The sequence below is a fragment of the Podarcis muralis genome, chromosome 7 (genome assembly GCF_964188315.1).
Source record: "Podarcis muralis chromosome 7, rPodMur119.hap1.1, whole genome shotgun sequence".
Classification (NCBI taxonomy): domain Eukaryota; kingdom Metazoa; phylum Chordata; class Lepidosauria; order Squamata; family Lacertidae; genus Podarcis; species Podarcis muralis.
Genome location: NC_135661.1, coordinates 10,966,875 through 10,991,582, shown reverse-complemented (window position 1 = coordinate 10,991,582; position 24,708 = coordinate 10,966,875). Strand labels below are relative to the sequence as shown.

The following is a 24,708-nucleotide window of genomic DNA, read 5'->3' as shown; positions in this document are numbered from 1 at the left end:
AGCTTCCCTAAACAGGGCTGCCTTCAGATGTCTTCTAAAAGTTTGGTAGTTATTTTTCTCTTTGACATCTGGTGGGAGGGCGTTCCACAGGGCGGGCGCCACTACCGAGAAGGCCCTCTGCCTGGTTCACTGTAACTTGGCTTCTTGCCAAGGTACAGGGAACCTGACAAGAAGTGTGGAAGTGTGTTGCAAGCGGATAGAAAGTGATTCTTTTAATAGGAATGAGGAACAGGGTTAACTTCCGCTCCTCACAGATCTCAGTCCTGATCTTGATTCTCCTCCCGCCCTGGTGTTAAACAGGAGAACCGTTGACTGTACTCTGGGCACCACAGTTCAAGAAGGACACTGACAAACTGGAACGTGTCCAGAGGAGGGCAACCAAAATGGTCAAAGGCCTGGGAACGATGCCTTATGAGGAACGGCTAAGGGAGCTGGGCATGTTTAGCCTGGAGAAGAGGAGGTTAAGGGGTGATATGATAGCCATGTTCAAATATATAAAAGGATGTCACATAGAGGAGGGAGAAAGGTTGTTTTCTGCTGCTCCAGAGAAGCGGACACGGAGCAATGGATCCAAACTACAAGAAAGAAGATTCCACCTAAACATTAGGAAGAACTTCCTGACAGTAAGAGCTGTTCGACAGTGGAATTTGCTGCCAAGGAGTGTGGTGGAGTCTCCGTCTTTGGAGGTCTTTAAGCAGAGGCTTGACAACCATATGTCAGGAGTGCTCTGATGGTGTTTCCTGCTTGGCAGGGGGTTGGACTCGATGGCCCTTGTGGTCTCTTCCAACTCTATGGTTCTATGATTCTATGATTGCCGTTTGTCCTTAAGAAATGCACACCATTAAAGTAGGAAGTATCTGTGCTTCACCCAAAGCACTCCTGTTCCCCTTTGCGCCAGAAGAGGGTGCTGAGGTCTCTGAATACACAGTCGTGGGTAGCTGAGCAGGGCCGGTCCCAGCCTCAAGCCAGGAGATGTGTGTTTCTCAAGCTCTTCTCTGTGCCTGCCTCGCAGGGGTGGCGTGTTCCATCACCTTTCTGTTTTCTTTTTGCCTCCCTCCCCCTTCCTGGGCAGGTTGCTCAATATATCAAGTTTGAAATGCCCGTCCTGAAAAGCTTCATTCAGAAACTCAAAGAGGAAGAAGATCGTGAAGTCAAGAAACTAAAACACAAGTAAGCTCTTCCTTCCCTGGAATCCAGTCCTCAAAGCACAGTTCTTTCTGAATATATTTTTAAGGGCCCAATCTGGGGATGTTTCCATGGGAATTGCTTGAAATGATGCTTTCGATGCAGAGCAGCCTTGGCCAACCTGGTGCCCTCCAACCAAGTTGGACTACAACTCCTAGCAGCCCCAGAGTCTCCATCCAGCTGCCCTGTTGCAGCCCAAACATCTGAAGGGCACCAATTTTCTTTATTACTACATTTATATCCCACATTTCCTCCAAGGAGCTCAAGGCTGCACTCCTCCCTCCTTCTTCATGTTATCCTCGCAACATCCCTGCAAGGTAGGTTAGGCTGAGAGGCAGTGACCAAGGGGGGGGATTCGAACCCTGGTCTCCCAGGTCCTAGTCCAGCACTCTAACCTCTATACCGTACTGGCGCCCCAGTGGAGAAGGCTGCTCTCTCCTCACCACAAAGGTCTGGGGTGAACACCATTTTCCTTTTAAGCTGTAAGACACTGCTTATTTTTCAGGTATTCTGTCCTGCGTGTAATGATTGAGCAACGATTAGAAGAGATCTCCGAAGGCCCGGCCACAATGTGAAGCCTTTGCCCTTGGCTGGACTTTGCTGCCACTGCCGGGGGCCCAGAAGAGCCACGTCTTGGAGAAGATTTGTTTGCTTGTGCTGCGATGAGCAAAGGCGGCTCTTCCTTTCTGGAGCAGAACTTGAACACAGAACCCACCTTGACCAACTGTCTTTCCTTCCCTCCAAGTTTTCCTGGAGGTGAACTCAGTGGAGACTCTCTCTTCAGCGGCGGGAGACCTTTTGAGCACTGCTTGCTGGGGACAAACAAGGCAGACACCAACCAAAGCCTTTGCCTCTTGGCCAGCCTGGACCCAGTGGACCTTCTTGCCTCTCCAGCCGGGCGATTCTGAGGTTCTGTTGCTGTTGGGGGCATCCTCTTTGCATGCCACCAAAACGCCGCTTTAACCTTCCAAGCAAATTCTGGCTTTGCGGTGGCAAGTCAGGGCCAGAGGAGGAAGTCTCCTCCCTTTTTTCTCTTTTGGTCATTTCTGAGCTCTAAGTAAAATATTCAGATTTTCTTTCCCCCCACTGGGAGGGCCTAGTCTTAGTCCTACCTGCCCTTTCTCATCCACCCATTTCTGTTGCCTCTCCCTCTTGCCCTCCCCCTTGTTTTTAAGCTGGGCTGTCACAGACCCACAGGATTCGGGTGCAGCCTCCTCTGCACACACCCTGTTGGATTGCAGCCTTGGCTGCTCCTTTCTCCCTGCTGCTCAGGGCTAAAGCTTGGCCTGGCTAAAGCCCCTTCCATGTTCCCTTCCTGGTTCCACGGGGTTTTTGAGATGGGAGGAGGTGGCCAGGTTTCCATCTTGGCCCAGGTAAGGAGTGCCCAAAACTGGCTTGGGTTCACCTGTGGCTGAGGAAGTCAGCACACAGATACCTTCCCTGTACAGTGCCAAGGTGGGGGCAGCTGGGCTCGGGCCCCTAAGATGCCCTGAAGACAAGGGGCCACTGTAGACCCAGGCAGCACCACTTTTCAGAGACTCTTTGGCTCAGCTGTTTGAATGGGCTGGTGGCCCAGCTATGCAGGCCAGCAGTCCAAATTCCCTTTGATAAACCATTTTTTTAAGGGTGGCTGTTAACTCTGTGTTGGCCTTGCTATATATAGCAATGGTGCAAAGTTCCATCAGCTTTAAAAATGCCCAGCTTACTCTCCCATCCAATCATAAATAGGCCCAAGAGCGAGTCATGTGGGGCATTGCTGCAGATCTTGGCCCTCCTACGTAAAACCTAAATGCATTTGTTCTCCCTCCCCCCCACCCCTTGCAACTGTAGACGTGCCATTTTCAAGAACCTCTCCCAGTTCTACAGATATGGAGGCCAAATGCCCAGGAGGTTTTGCAGGAGAAGCGCTCTCTCCTTGGGCTTTAAAGGGACACCGGACGTTTCCCACCCCCCTTTGATGTGTGTTTAAAATTGCTGGGAAATGATTTCTCTGCGTAAGGCGTATGGCAAAAATCACCCATGGGAGGAGCAGTTGGAAGCAAAGAAGGGTGTTTAACCCTCTCCCTGCCAACCGCATTCTGCCTCTAGTTTTCATCCCTGAGCTGGTTTGCCTCCTGTTGGGTTCCAGGCACGGTCTTAGTTGCTCCTGAAACCCCTCTGAAGGCAGGTCTTAGTTGAGGTGGGTCAGGAAAGGGTTAAGCATCCTGTTCCCCCTCCCCCCCCTTACTAATGCATTCCAAAATGATCTCCTCTCTCCTTGAGCTGCTTTGCACTAACATAAGTGGCCAGCAGGTATTAACATGTATTTATGTGTAATATGTAGTCCTGCCCTTAGTGGCATCAGTGGAACTTTTTTGAGAAAAGAAATAATAATTCAGAAGTTTTCCTACTTAGCCCCTGCATAAAGGTAAAGGTAAAGGTACCCCTGCCCGTATGGGCCAGTCTTGACAGACTCTGGGGTTGTGCGCCCATCTCACTCTAGAGGCTGGGGGCCAGCACTGTCCGCAGACACTTCCGGGTCACGTGGCCAGCGTGACAAGCTGCATCTGGCGAGCCAGCGCAGCACACGGAACGCCGTTTACCTTCCCGCCAGTAAGCGGTCCCTATTTATCTACTTGCACCCGGGGGTGCTTTCGAACTGCTAGGTTGGCAGGTGCTGGGACTGAGCAACGGGAGCGCACCCCGCCACGGGGATTCGAACCGCCGACCTTTCGATCGGCAAGCCCTAGGCGCTGAGGCTTTTACCCACAGCGCCACCCGCGTCCCTAAGCCCCTGCATACCACCCTCCAAAAAGGATTCTTTTCTAGTGTGTTGTTGGGGCTGAAATCCTGAGCCTATTTAACACTCCCTGAGGAAGCCCCACCAAAATTTCGTGGAACTTCCTCCTGGGTAAACCCGCTTTTGCCCTCTTTCTTGCTAGCTAACCCTTTAACAACTTTTCACTTCTAAATTGCACTAGATGGATTGTGGATATTTTTTTAAGCTCTAGCCTTTTCTATTATTCTTTTATTATTATCTATATGCCAAATATTACATGCACAGGAAAATGACAGCAATAATTTATATAAATAATAATAATAATAATATTTTTTTGGGGGGGGGAAAGGATTCTAAAATGAACCAGCACATGTAAACCGCCTACTTATGATGCGCTTGGAAACAAGCTCTAAACAGCACAAACAGATTTTTTCAACGCTGATTGTAGCCTGCGGGCTGGATCCACGTTTAACGTTTAACTGTACTTGGAGAGTCCCACTGAAATCGATGGTACAGTACTTCATTGGGTCAACTCTTAAGTAGCTCAAGTTATGAGGTCCAGCCCTGTACACCAGTGGTTCCCCCACTTTTAGGGGGGCTACCTCTCCCTTGGTTCCATAAACTCAACCCCAATGACCCCTACCCTGTAAAAAGGACTGTCCAGGATAGCAGTTTGCGCCATCTGCTAAAGAAGATAACTCAAGACGGTAGAAATTGCACATTTACCCATAACCCAGTTAAAAGTATTTAGTTTAATTGATTCATCAGAATTGATGAACTTGATCCAGTGATACTAGCTCTTCAATGGGGTAAAAATAATAAAATAATTATTATCAGCCACTTACACCTCTAGACACCTCCTTGCCTCTTAGCATCTCTCCCCCCCCCACTAGCAACCCCACTGGAGGGTGGAACCGCCCACTTTGAGAATGACTGCTGTACACTACACCACAGTCAGTGCGGTGTAGTGGTTAAGATCGGTGGACTCGTAATCTGGTGAACCGGGTTCGATTCCCCGCTCCTCCACATGCAGCTGCTGGGTGACCTTGGGCCAGTCACACTTCTCTGAAGTCTCTCAGCCCCACTCACCTCACAGAGTGTTTGTTGTGGGGGAGGAAGGGAAAGGAGAATGTTAGCCGCTTTGAGACTCCTTAAAGGGAGTGAAAGGCGGGATATCAAATCCAAACTCTTCTTCTTCTTCTTTAGTCCAAATGTACATTTCATTCCATTCTTGTTCATGGTTTCAGCCTCTGGTGGAAACTAGAGGGCGGGGCACCTTTTTAAAAAGGGTGCGTCTGTGTTCTGGGGGGGGGGGGTTATTTTAAGAACTCTTGGGATCCAAGCAAGAGCAGCTCAGGATTGCAAAAGCTGACTTGCATTGCTCTGGCTAAGGGTTCGGTCTCTCACAAACAGGAATGTGCCTCTCTTGACGGTGGGCAACTGAAAGTGTGAACTGGCTTGTGCTGTGCGTGAGGTCATGCGAAATCTGCATAGAGTCCCGCCCATGCAAGAATTTGCAACTAACCAGTGGTAAAAAGTGCATGTCTGAGCCAGAACCTAGTGTCTGAAGTAGACACACCTTCGCAGGCTTATGGAAGCCGTACCTGAGCAATGGACCATCGTAGAGTTGCCAACCATCTTGTGTTTTAAGGGTGATCCTGAAGGAATTGCACCGCAGGGGGTTGGACTAAATGACCCTCTAGGTCCCAAATCTATGAATATCCTGCCGTATTAAACTTCGTCATGTAAACAAGGGCCACCCAGCAAAGTGCCCTTGTTTTGGCACAGGGTTGGCTGATGGGCGACACACCTCCGATTGCAACTGGAGTTACCTGTGTGAGATTTAGCAATAATAGAAATGTACTCTTGATGGGAAGGACAGCGTAACGTAGTCTCTGAAAGCTGTGAACTGAAAGGGCCCCAGTTCAAGTCTTACCTCTACTGTGAATTCATTAGGTGCTCATACACAAACCCCTTTCTCTGCCTCGATGCCCCTTTCGTAGAATGGAGGGGAGATAATACAGGTCTATTTTTCAGAGCTGTTGTAAGGATCGCAGAGGTTATGTATGTGGTGCGCTTTGACATCTTAGAATGCAGATATAAATGCTAAGTTTTTGGCTAAAAAGTGGATGAACTGCTGTTTGTTTTACATGTGTTCTTTACAACTTCCTGACAGTAGGAGCTGTTTGACAGTGGGACAAACCCCCTCAGCAGATGGTAGAGGTTTTTAAGCACAGGTTGGATGGCCATCAGTCAGGGACTCTTTAGCTATGGCTCCTGCTTTGCAGGGGGTTGGACTAGATGACCCCTTTGAGTCCCTTCCAGCTCTACAATTCTGAGATCCTATGTACTAATCAGGTCTGTGATAGGCCTATGTCTGGTTCTTTTGTGGGGTCTTATTGGGCAGATTTCTCTACTGTGTCCAATGATCTATGCCAGAGGATTTCAACCTTTTTGGGTCCACGGCTCCCTTGACCAACTGCACAGGGCCGTCTTACCCATAGGCGCTAGGGGCGCCAGGCTCTCAGGGGCGCTAGGCCAAGAGTCCAGGGCCTGAGAGTTCAGTACGGGAAAGAGCCGGCCCGTCGGTTAGAGCACTGTGACGGACTCTTCTGCTGTGGGTGGCTCTGTGCTGTGAGTTTGGGGGCAACCGAGCCAGCAAGACGCTGAGGCAACCAGCCGGCTCTGCCCTCCTGTGCGCCTTGGACTGGGCAACCTGGGGGTGGGGGTGGTGCTGGGTGGATCTTTGACCCCGGTGCCGCATATGCTTAAGACAGCCCTAAAACTGCCTTCTTTCTGTGGCAGCCCTGTGGGGCTCAGGAGCCCAGTTGTGTCACCCCCTTGGCTGCCGAGCTGGCAGCATCTCAGGCATTTTCGAACATCTTCCCTTGTGGAGTGTTCCCTCAGCCTCCTTCCCTTTCCTTGGGAGTCCCTCAGGCAGCTGCTACCACCACCTATGGTCTCTGAGTTGCTCCCCCGCCCCAAAGAGAGGTGCCTCCTCCCACTGCCCCACAGGGGCTGGGGAAGCACCCCCTGACTAGTCCCAGAGGCACCATTCGCCTGGGGAGCTTGTAGCCAGGGCTGCTGCAACAAACAGCTGTGCAAGCCTTTGGGAGCCAGAGACAGGAGAGGGCATCAGAGGAGGGAGGGACAGAGGCCAGTGTTGCCCACGGCACCCCTGACCATCCTTCAAGGCACCCCAGGGCGCCAAGGCACACTGGTTGAAAGCCACTGTTCTATGCAACCACACCCAGCCTCCTGAAGAGGGGAGGGTTTTCTCACAAGGCGCTGCTTATGACCATCCTCCCTCTGCTCCAAGGAGCCCATACGGCTGGCTCTGATCTTGGAGGTGGGCAGGAGATGCTTCCAGCCCTTGCCTTCCTAGGGGCCAGCAGGTCCTTGAGCATGAAAGCCCTCGGTGCGGCTTCTATCCCAGAGCACAGAAAACTGTTCAGAGAATCTTCATAGCATTGGAAGGTAACCTCAGAAGCCATTTAGTCTATGAGGGCCGCCCACTGCTACCATCGAAGGCAGTCTTGCCTCTTCAGGAAAGTCTTCCTAATGCATAGTTGAAATTACTGTAGGTTGAACCCACTGACTTGAGTACTGCTCTCTGGAGGAAACAAATTTTGCTCCATCCTCTATGTGATAAGCCTCCCAAATATTCAAAGATAGCTGTCGTGTCACCTCTTGCCCAGCCCAAAATGTCTCCTAGTGCGACTTTTGCAAATGAAATGATTGGCTAGGAAGAAAAGTCCCTCTCCCCACTACCAGACAGAGAAAAAAAGTTGTGCCAAAAAATTGCTCCTAGGGCCTAGTTCAGATCCGAAGTAGAAGCCAGTGGCGGTGCTTTTCCTGGAATGTACCATTTCAGGCTGGAGGGGAGTTGCTTCTTTGAATGAGGCACGCACATGGACCAATAGCACACTGGACAAATGAGTAGGTGGCCTTCTGGCATGCTACATGTGTTGTGAGTTTACCAGATGGAGGGTGACTCAGATTTGCAATGGCCACACACAGCCTTGAAACCGAATTGGTCCTGTCCAGAAACACTTTACCACTCCACACTTCGGAAAGTTGGCTTTAAGCTGTTCTTAAATCTCCCCCCCCCCCCTTAGATCTGTGTTTACATCGCGGCTGACTTAAGCTGTGGCCCTCTGGATGCAGGCTCGACTCCAACTCCCATCATCACTGGCTGTTGGCCATGCTGGCTGGAGCTGATGGGACCCAGAGTCCAGCAACACTTGGAGGGCTGCTGCAAGTTCACCACTTTTAATCCACGGGGTTTCACCTGCTTCAGACAATATATTTGTTGCTTGGTAAGAATAAATTGCAGTCTCCATCCTGAACAGAACTGGTACCTGTTTGTTCTATCAGTGCTGTGTGCTACATTGCTGGAGAACCTGCAGCTTGGCAGGGGACCTTTTCTGGAAAAGCTTCTGTTGGGAGGCTTCCATCAGGCGAAAAGGGAAGTATCCTGAGGCTTTGAGCTTGCAGGGCACAAAGTTAATAAGCGTCCAGGGCTGCGTGAGTGTATGGATGCATGTGCGTGCAATTTCCCCCACAACCCCTAGTGAGAAAGAGCTGTTTTTGCTGAGCTGAGCTAGCAATATCTTGATCTGTCATTCACATGCAATATAATACTTGGTGTCCCTAGTCTTCCATCTTCAACAGTGCTATCTTCAGAATTTACGTTTGCTGGATTAAAAAAAAGAACACCTTTCTTTTATCCATGGATCTCTCAAAGGCTTGTGCTGTGGGGGGAGAGGTTTGGGCCATGGATTTCCTAAAACCACCTTGTGAATACCACTTTATATAGTATGAAGCACATGCAACTTAGATTATTTTGTTTTAATTAAAGCACTTTGTCAATAGAAATGCAACAGTAGTCCTCTGGTTTTATTCAATTGTTGTGGGAAGAAATTAGGAAGAATGAAATGAGTTTGGATCTGAGACCCCCCACAGTTCTGGAAGGTTTGGGGTTATGTGAGGAGAAAGTTGAATTAATTTAGTAGGCGGGATAGGGACCGACTCCCTGAAACTCTACATTGTTCTTCTCAATAAACTTTCCCTTGTTTAAGATATGCCACTTTTCCCAGTGGCGTAGCGTGGGGGGTGCAAGGGGGGCCGGCCGCACCTGGCGCAACATCTGGGGTTAGGGCAAATCCATGGGTTAGGGGGCGCAAATCCACAGGTTAGGGGGCGCAAATCCACGGGTTAGGGGGCGCAAATTACTTGCCTTGCCCCGGGTGCTGACAACCCACGCTACGCCACTGACTTTTCCCAGGCTTATGCAAGAAACGTTCAGCTGAGGTCACACTAATGCTTTTAAGTTTTAAGCTGCTTGCAAATAATATTGGTGGGTTCAGTGCACTTCTAGACTGTCACTAGTAGGGGGAGGGATTCACCCTCACATTAGCAAATCACACACGCAAAATATAGTATAAACACTGACAACTGGGAAACACTGGCCTGCAAGTGCTCCAACTGGAGAACAGCCTTGACCAAAGGTGTCATGGGCTTTGAAGACACTCGAATTCAGGACGCAAGGGAGAAACGTGCTAAGAGGAAGGCACACTTGGCAAATCCATACCGTGATCAACTCCCGCCCGGAAACCAATGTTCCCACTGTGGAAGGACGTGTGGATCCAGAATTGGCCTCCACAGTCACTTACGGACTCATTGTTAAAACTATGTTTATGGAAGACAATCTTACTCGGTTACGAGGGATCGCCAAAGAAGAAGAAGGACTAGATGGCCCTTGTGGGTTGGGTCCCCTGCAACTCCTTTGATTCTATGAGATTCAGGTGGCCCAATTAATGCTGATTTGGAGTTCTGTGTAACAACAAATCCACTTCCCCAAATGATCTGACTTTTTCTGATAAGGAAAAATGCACAGGAAAGTGTGGAGTAATTCCCTGTAGCCTCCCCACGAACAAATCAAGATAAATCAATAAGCAGGTCGTCTGGCTATGACCTGAGAAGCTGCCAACTGCAGTGTCAAGTAAGGACACTGACATACAGCTGTTACCAGTTCCAGTTATGAAACAAGAAGCTACCTTGTCTCAAATTAGCACACTGCCAGGAGTCTTTGCCCAGGACTATGTGTGCAAAGTTGGGGCTCTCCCATGGGCTCACAACTTACTCTGCGGCATTTGGGATAACCAGGTAGCTACCTAGATCTACCTACCTGGTGAATGGTCGCAGACAAAAGTGGAGTCCTGGCCTTGAAGGGGTGAGCTTTTGTCATGCCTGATGCCAGCTTGAGTTTGTTCTGAATGACACAAAGGATGATGTTCACTCACCATCCTTTGTGCACATCTCACAGTAGCAGGTGACAGAGAGTCCTGAGGACCCTTGCGGCGGCACTTTTTCCGTTGGGCCCACCCTCACTTAAATATAGTGCACCCACCTCGCAGAACACCAATTCCACAGATTCCTACAAACTGCCCCAGATTATCTTGTGGGGGACTTGTGTAAGGGAAGACTTAATACTTTGGAGTCCTGGGCAGGATTTGATCAAATAAACAATAAAGATTTTATTAAACAAAGGAAGTTTATGACACGAAGTGGGTAAAACGTGAGATACTTCAGATTATAATGTTATTTCACTTCAGTTCTTTCTCAGTTGTTGCACAGCTGTTGCCACTTAATACTTTGGTTCTTAAACAAGGTGGAACTTCCTGTCAGCTCCGGAGGTACTCCAAGTAACAGACCCAAGGGATCACCACACCCCTCTTAACTGGTTTGGGGATCTTCTCTTTTCATAGAATCTCTCCCCTCCTGACCGGAATGAGACCTAAGTAGACTGTATCTTTCCAGCTTCTACTTCTCCTATCTCCACCTCAGCCTCCCAGTTAATTCCTGGCCTATTATTATTACAGGGTACCACACCCTGTCCTCCACACTAAGCTCAGAGACTCCTTTTTCTAGTTTTGATATATTCCTCAGAGTGGATGTTTCTACCCAGAACCAACTCTCTCTCCACTCTCTATCTCCCAACCTATTCTCCCAACCTAAAAAACTGTCTCTCAAAATCAGGCTTCATCAACCTTGGCCCTCCAGATGTTTTTGGCCTACAACTCCCATGATCCGTAGCTAGCAGGACCAGTGGTCAGGATGATGGGAATTGTAGTCTCAAAACATCTGGAGGGCCGAGGTTGAGGAAGCCTGCTCAAAATCCTCTCCTTTTCAACTCCCCCTCCTGGAACCCTGGCCATTCAGAAGCTGCCGTTTGTTAACCGTTTGCTGGCAGGGAAAAAGGAAAACACCTGGTGACCCAACCTGCCCAGCAAAAACAAACTTTTCCATCACAACCTTTCTTCTCCTGACGAGATCCACTGGGTATGAACCAGCCCTGTACAACTTGAGATGACCCAGTTTGCAGGTTGCACTGACCTGTGGCAGCTCTGCAGGGCCTTGATAAGCCTCCTGGATGTGTTGTTTGCCCAGGATCCTGAACATTGTGTGTGTATGTGTGGGTCACGAGTTGTGCAGGATGACTGTCTAAAGAGCCTAGCTTGCTCCATTGACCAGTCAGGTGGCGATGAGGCATCAAGCTTTTGTTCCATTCTGGGGAGCCCTGATGTGCTCTGACAACAACTCTGTTTCCAGCTCACAGAGGATTCACGCTGTCAGCAGCCTTTCCACAGGCAGAGAGCCTTTCCCTCTGAGGGTCCTCATCCGCCACTGGTGGTTGCTCCTAGGAGAAAGTAAGTGCAATGGACTTTCTTACCTGCTGGTGTAGATTGTGAGTTTTCTGCCTTCCTTTGGGGGGTTTTAACACTTCAGCTGCAATCCAAACAATTTGCTTCCTGAGAGTTTGTGCTTATTCCAACCTACCACTTTTCCCCTCTCACTAATTGCAGCATTGGGGGGGCGGGGGGGGACACACAACAGATTTCCATGAAGATCCCAGGGAGCGAAGGCAGCATTCCTTCCTGTCCGGTGGAGCAAATAGCCTCCCTTGCACTTGCTACTATATTGTTGCACGCCAACCCAAACTTGGAGTGCTGAGAGATTCCAAGGGTCCTAGGTTTGGCTTCATTGGAATGAAGATCAGCCGAGACTGTGGTGTCTTTAGGATATATAGTTGTATTTAAACATATATACAACCTGAGCATAAAATGAAGGGGTTCACAGCATTAGCAGCCTGACAGATTTCGCTTCAATAGGGACAAATGTAAGGTTCTGCACTTAGGCAGAGATAACCAGCTGCACAAATATAAGATTTGGGACATCTGGCTTGCATGCAAAAAACAATCTAGGGATCTTAATAGACCACAAGCTTAACATGAGTCAAAAGTGTGATGCAGGAGCAAAAAAAGCTGATGCCATTTGAGGTGGCAGCAACAGAAGTCAAGTGTCCACATTGAGGAAAGTTATACTCCTCCTCTATTCTTCCTTGGTCAGACCCCCACCTGGAGTCCTGTGTCCAGTTCTGGGCACCTCAGTTTAAGAAGGATATTGATAAGTTGCAATGTGTGCAGAGGAGGGCAACCAAGATGAACAAGGGTCTGGAAGGCAAGCCTTATGAGGAACAGTCGAGGGAGTTGGGTATGTTTAACCCGGAGAGAAAAAAGCAGAGACATCACCTTGCCAACAAAGGTCCGTATAGTTAAAGCTCTGGTTTTCCCAGTAGTGATGTATGGAAGTGAGAGCTGGACCATAAAGAAGGCTGATCGCCGAAGAATTGATGCTTTTGAATTATGGTGCTGGAGGAGACTCTTGAGAGTCCCATGGACTGCAAGAAGATCAAACCTATCCATTCTTAAGGAAATCAGCCCCGAGTGCTCACTGGAAGGACAGATCGTGAAGCTGAGGCTCCAATACTTTGGCCACCTCATGAGAAGAGAAGACTCCCTGGAAAAGACCCTGATGTTGTGAAAGATGGAGGGCAGAAGGAGAAGGGGACGACAGAGGACGAGATGGTTGGACAGTGTTCCCGAAGCTACCAGCATGAGTTTGACCAAACTGCGGGAGGCAGTGGAAGACAGGAGTGCCTGGCGTACTCTGGTCCACAGGGCCACGAAGAGTCAGACACGACTAAACAACTAAACAACAACAAAAAACCTGGAGAAGAGAATACTAAGGGCCGTCACATGGAAAATGGAGCAAGCTTGTCTTCTCCTGCTCTGGAGAGTAGGACACAAACCAATGCCTTCAAGTCTCTCTCTCTCTCTCTCTCTCTCTCTCTCTCTCTCTCTCTCTCTCTCTCGTGTGTGTGTGTGTGTAAAAGGCCTATTCACTTGCTCTATGGCACGGAGCAACTGCTTTGGTTAGGATAATCACGATGCTTGACTTGGTGTGCCAAGTTTGCTCTCATACCTTCTACCTCTCCCTCCCTGCCCCCCCCCCCAATACTGGACCCCAAGAATTGGAAGGGACTTGGGGCATCATGCAGACTGACCCTGCCCCAGCCCAAACCTACAATGATATGCTTATCCGCTTTGATTCTCTGCAACATGGTATTGAGCAACATGTCTAGTTAGGACGGGGAAATGAATCTGAGTCTAATCTCACAATAATTGCTCTGCTTCTGCTCCACATTTGCACTTAAGAAATGCGATGCATGCACACACACACACACACACACACACACACACACACACACACTGTTTCACATGCTTTATGGATTATTAATCCTCAAGGAGCGTAAAGTCAAAAGCTCATCGGGTATCGGCTCTCTCATATTTCCCTTGTTGCAAGACATTTTTCTCACTGGAAACAAAACCCCAGCGACAGCAGTACAATCAGCACAAATGACATGGCACAGGTCGCGAGTCAGAGGCCTGGCCTATACAAGGGGGAAACCTTTATGCTGTAAGTTAGGGGGCTCCCATTACTGAGGGAAAGGGCCTCTGATTTCCCTAAGCTATCAAGGCCCTGCGCAGCCAGGCTGCTTTTTAATGGAACATTACTGGGCCAAACTGCGCTCAAATAAATTTCAATAGGGACACTTTGGCATGGATAACCAGATGCAGAAATTTGTGGGGGGGGGGCAGCTGGCTTGACAGCAGGACATGAGTCAACAATGTGATGAAGCAGCAGAAAAAGCTATCACAATTGTAGATCAAGGGAAGTAATAGAACTACTCCATTCTGCCTTGGTCAGACCTGGAGTTAGTTAGTTAGTTAGTTAGTTAGTTAGTTAGTTAGTTAGTTAGTTAGTTAGTTAGTTAGTTAGTTTTTTCACTTTCAAAACACAGTTCTTTTATTCTCCTGGAAAGGCAGCTGTATATTACAAAGCCTAAAGATGTGAAAACGCACACACACCGAGTGATTACTTCAGAAAGCAGTTTTGTGGTCTTAAAAGTTACAGTCCTGATGTTTCAAATGTTAAAGCTTTCTCCACAACCACACGTCCCTTTGATGTTTGGGTTGCTGAAAACAAATTCACTGGACAGTTTGTCTTCTATATAGTCCATTTCAGTTCCTAGAAGTGTGAGTTGCGCTTTCTTTTCAATAAACACTCTAACACCTTCCTGTACTACTTCCTCATCAGAGTCCCCCTTTGAATTTTGTGTATTCTAGTGTACAGTGGTACCTCTGGTTATGTACTTAATTCGTTCCGGAGGTCCGTTCTTAACCTGAAACTGTTTTTAAGCTGAAGCACCACTTTAGCTAATGGGGCCTCCTGCTGCCGCTGCGCCACTGGAGCACGATTTCTGTTCTCATCCTGAAGCAAAGTTCTTAACCCAAGGTACTATTTCTGGGTTAGTGGAGTCTGTAACCTGAAGCGTATGTAACCTGAAGCGTATGTAACCCGAGCTACCACTGTATAGGAAAGTCCATTACAGCCTCTTGTGTGGACACCAACTTTAACGCTGACATGGTCAGGTTTGTCTTTAAGCAGTTGTTTTATCTTCTGCACAGCAGATCGGGTCAGTGTAAGGGCAGCTGTAGTGGCCTGAATCTTCCTCTTGCTCACGGCCGAATGGCGGCTCTGACCATGGAAGAGGCCATCTCTTCTGCTCCACCCTTTCAGCCCCGTCCACTGAGGTTGTCCATGGACACGGCGGATGGAGCGACACACAGCTGGGTGTCATGGCACGCGGGTGGAGTAGAGTTTATGAAGGTTATTGACAAGCTGGAATTTGTGCTGAGGATCAAGCCATCTAGTCCGATGCCTCTGGCAAACCTGCAAGAGGACTCAAGCACAAGGGCAACTCTCCCCGCCTGTGGCTTCCAGCAATTGGTATGCTGCGTCCAGCTGTAGAGGCAGAGCACAGTCATCCATGAATTTGTCTAATCCCCATTTGAAGCCATCTAGGCTGGTGGGAGGACTTGCCGATCAGAAGGTCGGTGGTTTGAATCCCTGTGACGGGGTGAGCTCCCGTTGCTCGGTCCCTGCTTCTGCCAACCTAGCAGTTCAAAAGCACGTCAAAGTGCAAGTAGATAAATAGGTACCACTCCGGCGGGAAGGTAAACGGCGTTTCCGTGCGCTGCTCTGGTTCGCCAGAAGCGGCTTAGTCATGCTGTCAACATGACCCGGAAGCTGTACGCCAGCTCCCTCAGCCAATGAAGCGAGATGAGCGCCGCAACCCCAGAGTCGGTCACGACTGGACCTAATAGTCAGGGGTACCTTTACCTTTACCTTAGGCTGGTGGCCACCACTGCTTCCTGCATCAGGGAGTTCCATTGTTCCCCAGGGCTACAACTGTTTTGCACAAAGATACGGCAACTCGGGCTTTCATAGGATCTCCTGGGCGCTGTGGCTTTCCCATTCGCCAAGACCATGTTAAAAACTAGGCTGTGGGACATAGATCGCCAGGAACTAATCTCAGCTGTGGAAAAAACATGTTCCCCTCTTTATTTTCGACTTTCTTGGGCGCAGGAATTTAACCGTAATTATTTACAATTTTTGCTTAACCTGCAAGAAAGAAGGGCCTTTTCGCTGGCTAGGTTCAATTCTAATCCTTCTAACCTCCCTTGGGGTAGGTTTGCGGGTTTGGCAGAAGGAGACAGGATCTGTCCATGCGATGCCTACCTGGTGGAAACTCTAGCTCACATGGCCCTTAAATGTAAAATGTATGATGATCTCCTCACCTCCTGGCAAATAGAAGGGGAAGAAATGGAGGCAGTGAGAGATTTTACTTCCTTGGGCTCCATGATCACTGCAGATGGTGACAGCTGTCACGAAATTAAAAGATGCCTGCTTCTTGGGAGAAAAGCAATGACAAACCTAGACAGCATCTTAAAAAGTAGAGACATCACCTTGCCGACAAAGGTCTGTATAGTAAAATCTATGGTTTTCCCAGTAATGATGTATGGAAGTGAGAGCTGGACCATAAAGAAGGCTGATCGCCGAAGAATGGATGCTTTTGAATTCTGGTACTGGAGGAGACTCTTGAGAGTCCCATGGACTGCAAGAAGATCAAACCTCTCCATTCTGAAGGAAATCAGCCCTGAGTGCTCACTGGAAGGACAGATCGTGAAGCTGAGGCTCCAATACTTTGGCCATTTCATGAGAAGGGAACACGACTAAACGACTAAACAACATGATGATCTCCGCCAACAATTTCTAGACCATCTATGTATTCCAACATGGAAACCAGAGACGGAGGTTATGCGCTTCTTATTACAGGGGAGAGACCAGGAGCTCACCAAGACAGTAGCTAAGTTCCTCTATTTGATTTTTTGTCGCCAAAGTATGCTACAGGATCTTGCCCTTGCTGGAAACCCACAGAGATGAGGCTGCTTGCTCACCTCTTCTGCCCTTTGGCGGGCGACTGTGCCGTTGGGGTGGCGATGAGATCACACTGGCCAATCTATTCTGAATGTATTCTGAATGTTCTTATGCGAGGCCAATAAAGGCGACTTGACTTTACTGCCCTCCAGCGGCCCCTCAGGCAAGTCACTCCAATGTCTTCCCTTTTGGAGTTCTTGCAAAAGGGTTTTTTTTGGGGGGAGGGGGTTGGGGGCAACAGGAGAGAACTGCTGAGCCAGAAGCCTCCGGCAGTTGGCCTGCGGGTGACAGCAGCTGAAGGGTGTGTGTGTTTGGACTGAAGTATTGTTTTCTTTCCTGGGACTCAGGCTTTTGTGCAAACGAGTCATGTGAGTGGCAAGCCCTGGAGGGCCAATGGCTCAGCAATTTCACCCTCTTTGTTGTGCTGCTGTTCCCAGAAGGTTCTGCCCTGTCATTAGGCCTGGATTATTGTGTTGAGCGCAGGGACTTTTCAGTTTACAGGAAAGGCTAGTAAGGGCTCGTCCACTCATAACTTTTGCCCTGCGCTTTCTAGGCACAGGCCTGCACTTTCCTGCTTCATGTCGGAGCACTTTTTCCATTTTCTTTGCCCTGCCTACCGCATGGCCCAAGAAAACCTGCTGGCGCTGTGGGTTAAAACCACAGAGCCTAGGACTTGCTGATCAGAAGGTCGGTGGTTCGAATCCCTGCGACGGGGTGAGCTCCCGTTGCTCGGTCCCTGCTCCTGCCCACCTAGCGGTTCGAAAGCACGTCATAGTGCAAGTAGATAAATAGGTACCACTCCAGCGGGAAGCTAAATGGCGTTTCCGTGCGCTGCTCTGGTTCGCCAGAAGCGGCTTAGTCATGCTGGCCACATGACCCGGAAGCTGTACGCTGGCTCCCTCGGCCAATAAAGCGAGATGAGCGCCGCAACCCCAGAGTCGGCCACAACAGGACCTAATGGTCAGGGGTCCCTTTACCTTTACCTTTACAGAACAGACGGCAATCTGGGTTTTCCGTGAAAGAGGAGGCTTTTGCAGGGAAAGTGGCGAGGCAACATGACAGATGTTTATGAAATCATGCATGGCTTGGAGAAAGTGTTTAGAGAAAAGTTCCCCTCCCTCTCTCATAAAACTCGGCTTTGTGGGCATCCAGTGAAGCTGACGGCTGGGCAGTTAAAAGGAAGGATTTCTCACGCAGTGCAGAGTTGAACTTTGGAGCTTTGGGAGTAAGTGGTGGGTGCCAACCTGGATGGCTTTAAAAGAGGATTGGGAAAATCCATGGAGGATTATTAAGCAATCATTGGCTCCTAGCCAGGATGGCTCTGTTCTGCCTCCACACTTGGAGGCAGCGATGCCCCTGAACACCAGTTGCTGGAAACCACAGGAGGGGAGAGAGGGCTCTTGTTCTGGGATCCTGCTCGTTGGGCACTGTGAGAACAGCATGCTAGTCTAGATGGGGCTCCTTTGGCCTGATCCAGCAGGTTCTTCTGTTGTTCTGATGTTCATCATCATCATCATCATCATCATTTATTATTTGTACCCCACCCATCTGGCTGGGTCTCCCCAGCCACTCTGGGCGGATTCCAACAAAGATTACAAATAAATTAAAACGACACACATTAAAAGCTTCCCTAAACAGGGCTGCCTTCAGATGTCTTCTAAATGTCAGGTAGTTGTTCATCTCTTTGACATCTGATGGGAGGGCATTCCACAGGGTGGGTGCCACTACCGAGAAGGCCCTGTGCCTGGTTCCCTGTAGCTTTGCTTCTCGCAGTTGAGGGAACCGCCAGAAGGCCCTCGGCGCTGGACCTCAGTGTCTGGGCTGAATGATAGAGGTGGAGACGCTCCTTCAGGTATACTGGACCGAGGCCGTTTAGGGCTTTAAAGGTCAGCACCAACACTTTGAATTGTGCTCGGAAATGTGCTGGGAGCCAATGTAGGTCTTTCAAGTGTTATGTGATCTCGGCAGCCACATAAACCAGCCTTCTGCCTGGAAACCAGTAAAGCAAATGCCTTTTTTGCCTGAGACGCATTCCATGCCAGACTTTGCCAGGATGCCATCTCTAAGCTGCGGCTTCCCAGAATGGCTGCAACTCTCTCAGGAGCAGGCAGGGTTAGAATCCAGGACTCTTCTGTGGGGAGTCACTCAAGCTGCAGGGACAAGGCCAGGATTGTTGCTTTAGCCTACTGTGCTCTGCTACAGCTACAGAGCCAACCAAGACCTTCCCTTGGCTCCTTCTAGCTCAGGCATAGGCAAACCCTGGCCCTCCAGATGTTTGGGACTACAATTCCCATCATCCCTAGCTAACAGGACCAGTGGTCAGGGATGATGGGAATTGTAGTCTCAAACATCTGGAGGGCCGGAGTTGCCTATGCCTGCTTTAGCTAACTTAACGCTTTCAGCTAAAGCCTCAGTCCAGGTCTGCCTTCCCACACCTGGTGATTTGGCCCACATCCCCCACCAGCCCCAGCCAGCACAGCCACCTGCCTGCTAGGGTTGCCAACTGACCAGTGCAGTGCAGCTGCAATGCAGAAATGTGGGAAATGGATCCTCAGCTCTGTTCTGCCAATGGAGCACAGAGCATAGCTGTCAACTTACAGATTTGAAAATAAGGGACCAGCAGCCAAAATAAGGGACCTGCAGCCTCACCTGTTCCAGGCACTCCAGTCTTCCCGTCCTCCTGCAGTCTGGTCAAACTTCGAGAACACTGTCCAACCAACTTTTCAACCAGAGGTTCAACTGAATATAATCTGAATCACATGCACCACGAGGCCTGTGCAGCCTCAACTTAAGATGGCTCCCCAGCCTGGCTTTGCACTGCAAAGTTTGCAGCAGCACGTGCAACAAAATGGCGTCCGGCATTCAAAAACCTCCTCAGCTTGCATTAACTAGCCACACACAAGGCATGCAAGCTCCACCCCCCAGTTGTTCTTAGACTTCTTACTGGGTGAGCAACACAGCCAAGCAACACAGTTGGAGCCTCCCTCCTCCCTGACCGGCAGGGAAGGAGGGAGAGGAGCTGCTTCCTTTGAAATTTAAGGGACATCATTTAAGGGACATCCATCAATAAGGGACAGCAGCGGGACATGGCGCTGGAATAAGGGACTGTCCCTTCAAATAAGGGACACTTGACAGCTGTGGCGCAGAGGTGTAGCAAGGGCTGGACTTCAGGCCCAACATCCTTCAGGGCCTGCAGAGGACCCAGAGAGCTCTGATTCCTGCTTTGCTGCTGGACTGTGAAATAAAAAAAATAAGGTCTTATATATATATAATAAACGTTCATAAATGTACCAAGCAAACATGTACATAAATCCATAAACCACATGTCTGAAGCAGCACAGGAGAACAGCCATGAAGCCATTTTGGCTCCCAAACTGACCAAAGGTTTTCTCTGCAAAGTCAAAGGAAAATGGAAAAGCTTCCCCATTGTCTTTTCCTTCACAAATCCTGTCTTAAGGGTATCTCTGTGTGTGAATAAGGTGAGCCTGTGACCTGGCTCAGGAACTAAGTATTTATCATTACATGAGACTGGCCAGGCTCCCCAGGGATTTCCAATCAAGTAAGCATTAACAGGTAACCTGCTAGACAGGAGGTAAACAACGCGCTCAGATTTCTGTTGTAGACCACCCCTTTCTGTGATGTAGGTATGATGTATCTGGGGGGTGGTCTTGAGCTACACCCCTTCTGTGATGTATGTATGATGTTTCTAGGGGTGGCCATGGACTTCAGGGCGGGCAATTTTAAATGTCTATATAAGGGCGGGCACACCTGGGTTCTGGGTCCTCCTCCTTCTCCTGCGTGTGAAGGGGGCACCCTGTTGCAACAGTTCAATAAAGATCAGGCTTACGAGCTGCTTTGCTTCTCAATATTCTCTGGTTGGCCTTTGTTGTTTTTCTCCAGCCGATGGAGAACCTGCAAAGGACTCTATAAGGGCTCTTGGGTCCCCCATAAGGGAATATAATAATATGATAATAATAATAATAATTTATTATTTATACCCCGCCCATCTGGCTGGGCTTCCCCAGCCACTCTGGGCGACTTCCAAAAGAATATTAAAATACTATAATACATCAAACATTAAAAGCTTCCCGAAACAGGGCTGCCTTCAGATGTCTTCTAAAAGCCTGGTAGTTGTTTTCTTTGACATCTGGTGGGAGGGTGTTCCACAGGGAAGGTGCCACTACCGAGAAGGCCCTCTGCCTGGTTCCCTGTAACTTGGCTTCTCGCAGTGAGGGAACCGCCAGAAGGCCCTCGGTGCTGGACCTCAGTGTCCAGGTAGAACGATGGGGGTGGAGACGCTCCTTCAGATATACTGGACCAAGGCCGTTTAGGGCTTTAAAGGTCAACACCAACACTTTGAATTGTGCTCGGAAACGTACTGGGAGCCAATGTAGGTCTTTCAAGACCGGTGTTATGTGGTCTCTGCGGCCGCTCCCAGTCACCAGTCTAGCTGCCGCATTCTGGATTAGTTGTAGTTTCCGGGTCACCTTCAAAGGTAGCCCCATGTAGAGCGCATTGCAGTAATCCAAGCGGGAGATAACCAGAGCATGCACCACTCTGGCGAGACAGTCTGCAGGCAGATAGGGTCTCAGCCTGCGTACCAGATGGAGCTGGTAAACAGCTGCCCTGGACACAGATTTGACCTGTGCCTCCATGGACAGCTGTGAGTCCAGAATGACTCCCAGGCTGCGCACCTGGTCCTTCAGGGGCACAGTTACCCCATTCAGGACCAGGGAATCCTCCACACCTGCCCGCCTCCTGTCCCCCAAAAACAGTACTTCTGTTAGAATAAGGGCAGATTTTCGTTTATTACAACTGGATGAACCTTGGAAGTCCCTTCCGACTCTACAATTCTAGGATCTTTCACCTTCTCTTTCTGTTTCAGGTACAACACCATGAGGAAGAGCTGGGCTGCCTGGTACTGGGTCGTGGTGCTCCTTGTTGCTCTCGTCAGCGAGCCTGCCTTTTGCCGCAGGGGAGGAGGAAGAGGAGGCGGCGGGGGCAGCGGGGGCAGCAAAAGCGGAGGGTCATCGCGCGGTGGGTTCCACTCCCTGCCAAAGAGCAGCAGCAGCAGTAGCGGGCAAAGCTCCAGCAGCAGCCGTGGCGCGAAGGTGGCAGGGGCCGCAGCAGTGGGGGCAGCCGTGGGATACGGCCTGAGCTCCCTCGGGAGGTCTCGCTTCTCCCGAGGAGGCCAAGGCTCTTCCTCGGCCGGCAAGCACATGTCGCAGCCCGGATTCCAGAACCCCAACTGGTCGGACCCCATGATGGAAGGCGAGCTCTACAGTCAAGCGGCCAAGGACCCCTGGGCAGGGACCCTCCTGACCTTCTCCCCTGTGGTGTGGGGGGTCACCTGCCTCCTGCTCCAGGGCTGAGGCAGAGCCCTATCGTCCCCAAAGAGGAGCAGGCCCGGGAGGCCATTGTGTGCTGTGCTGTGAAGGGTGGCGTTTGTGGTAGCTTGTAGTGAGAAAGAGGCTGGTGTGAGGTTCAGTGGTGGCAAAGGTCCGGGCCAGCCTGCCCATGAAGAGTTTGAAGAGTTTGGATTTGATATCCCGCTTTATCACTACCCGAAGGAGTCTCAAAGTGGCTAACAATCTCCTTTTCCCTTCCTCCCCCACAACAAACACTCTGTGAGGTGAGTGAGGCTGAGAGACTTCAGAGAAGTGTGACTAGCCCAAGGTCACCCAGCAGCTGCATGTGGAGGAGCGGGGAATTGAACCCGGTTCACCAGATTACGAGTCCACTGCTCCGAACCACTACACCACACTGGCTCTCATGAGGTGGGCTGAGGCAGCGACACCCCAAGAGGCAGTGTTCATGCTGGTGTCCCACTGCCAGTGGAGAAGGGGTGGCGGCTACCAACTGTTAATGGAGAAATCTGAGGGCTCCCTTGGACAAAAAAAACAAGGACACCAGCCAGGAATACCAGAGCAAAACAGCAGCCAGTAGGCTTGGTCTTTATTGAAGACTGTTGCGACCGGACTCCCACCTGCCACAAGGTGGAACAAGATGGAAGCTCCAAACAAAAGAGCCCCCAAACCTTTATTAGCTGCTAATCCCCATGTTACACCCCCCCAAACTACATCACTAATGCATCATGGTTACATCATGAAAGGGGAGGTCTGGTGGCAGTAATCTGAGCATCCTGGACCCTGCCCCATGGATCCCCTTGCCCTCCACCAAACACCCATCAAGTGTAACAAAAGAGATATCTACATTTCCCTGTTTCCCAGCCAAGTTAATCACATCCTTTTGCCTTCATCTGGGTTGGTTATTTCTGGAATGGCTACCTGTCTGGCACTCAGGTATCAGGATGCCAGGGATTATCACTCAGGCAGAGGGGCTGCTGAGTAGCTGAGCTCACATGTCTATATGCATTTCTGAAATTTTCCCAGTGAGCCAGTACACAGATAACATTTATCAGTGAATTCTTACATTTGGTATCGTGCAGCAAAGGCCCTTTGAATAGATAGGAAGAAAGTGTGATGAAAAGTTTGTGGGGACAAATCACAAAAGTCACAAAAGCGATTGTGCTGATTTTGGTAGTGGGCTGCATGTGCATGATATCTGCTGGAGGGGCAACCCCCCCCCAACCTATACATAAATTCCTGCAACACGATGAGAAATCTCGCCCAAACCTTACAAGTTCTAACCAGAACCCGGTGCTGCTATCCCTGCTTTGCTGACACTGCCATGCAGCCCATAGCTTTGGCAGGGCAGGGAGACTTCGCCAGCAGAGCAGACCTTTCTCTTTGGCCTCAGGCGGCATAATTGGAGGGGCCACCCCTGGTGAAGATAGTAGCTTTAAAACAGGGGTGGGTGATCCCTTGCATCAAAGGGGAGGGTGCCCAAGAGGAGCCTCTCACACTCCCTTTCATTGCGCAACTGCAACACGTCAACCCCACACTCCCATGAGGCTGGGTGAAGCGGGCACCTCAAGGAGAACCCCACAAAGGACCACCCAGCTCTGCTGCTGGTCTCCCTGGCTTCTAGGGGAAGAGAGGGATGGGCAGCAAAGCTCTGCAGAACACCTCCCTCTGGTGGCCTGGAGGACCACTCAGTTGAGTACTGATGGCCACTTCGAGGCCCCACTTGCCTCCCCCTCCTCCCTGTCCATTCTTTAATCCAGGATTGGTTAATTAGTCCAATTAGAGGACTTTCCAAAGCCCATCTCTCTGCGCAGGCAATCAAGAGGCCTGGCCAGAGTTCCAGGGCACAGGCCAAATCGCCCAAGGAGGTTAAGGACCAGGGACAGTGGTGTCACCCCAGGCCAGAGGTTCCTCCCTGCTCCTTTCAAATGTTCTAAACCAGGCATGGCCGGACTTGGCCCTGCAGATGTTTTTGGGACTACAATTCCCATCATCCCTTACCACTGGTCCTGTTGGCTAGGGGTGATGGGAGTTGTAGTCCCAAAACATCTGGAGGCCCATGTTCCCTGTATGCTATCAAGGGAGGTGTTTAATTTCATATAATCACAGAACTGTGGAGCTGAAAGGATAATCCAGTGCAACCCCCTGCAAAGTTTTGAAAAGAGCTGGGCTCAGGCATGAATAGAAGTCCTGCCGTTTTTCAGGGCTTTGGAAAACTGCTCCTTGGCATTAATGCTGCTCACAAGGAATGCGGGGGGGGGGGGGGGTGATAACTGACTGCAGCCCCCCTTGTCTGCACCAAGGCAGATGCTCCATTGCTGATAATAGTGATGGCTTCTTCTTTCAGGTGCTGGGTGGCGCTTTTATACAGAGGTGCAGCTTATGTTGCAAGCCGCTGAGGTGTGCAAATATGGTTTGACTGGGGGCCTGGTGGGATATTTCTCTTCTGGGTTTTCTGTGGCGGCATAATTTTAATAGAAGAATCATTACATATTTGCACCCCTGTAATTCACTTTATTTTGCTGTTTTTAAGGAAATAAATGGTTGGATTTAATATTCAAATGGCTACTTTTACTCCAAATAAATATGTCCCTTTTCTGTTTGTTTCCCTTGCCAGCCTCAACAAGATCAGTCGCAGAAACAACCTAATTTTTATTTATAGGTGCTGGTGTGTTGGGACAATGCAACCCTAATCTCTGCCCACTTCACACT

General features: G+C 49.8%; 2 protein-coding genes across 3 annotated transcripts in view; both read left to right on the top strand.

The window, feature by feature from the left end:
* Positions 1–8,821, top strand: part of RASSF2 (Ras association domain family member 2) — a 56,283-nt gene extending 47,462 nt beyond the window's left edge. For both annotated transcript variants that reach the window (XM_028741221.2, XM_077931200.1), the window contains exons 10-11: positions 1,073–1,170; positions 1,691–8,821. In XM_028741221.2, the coding sequence (XP_028597054.1) occupies positions 1,073–1,170; positions 1,691–1,760 (168 nt within the window). In that variant the 3' untranslated portion in view covers positions 1,761–8,821. The remainder of the gene's footprint in view (positions 1–1,072; positions 1,171–1,690) is intronic.
* A 68-nt stretch (positions 8,822–8,889) lies between these two features.
* Positions 8,890–24,489, top strand: LOC114602699 (uncharacterized). The gene is made up of 2 exons (XM_028741222.2): positions 8,890–11,655; positions 21,516–24,489. The coding sequence occupies exon 2, from the start codon at positions 21,526–21,528 to the stop codon at positions 22,000–22,002; it is 477 nt and encodes a 158-aa protein (XP_028597055.2). The 5' UTR covers positions 8,890–11,655; positions 21,516–21,525; the 3' UTR covers positions 22,003–24,489.
* Positions 24,490–24,708: the final 219 nt, after the last annotated feature.

Excerpts from the sequence above, each read along its gene's own strand:
- LOC114602699 (XM_028741222.2), top strand. The coding sequence starts at position 21,526 with ATGAGGAAGAGCTGGGCTGCCTGGTACTGGGTCGTGGTGCTCCTTGTT.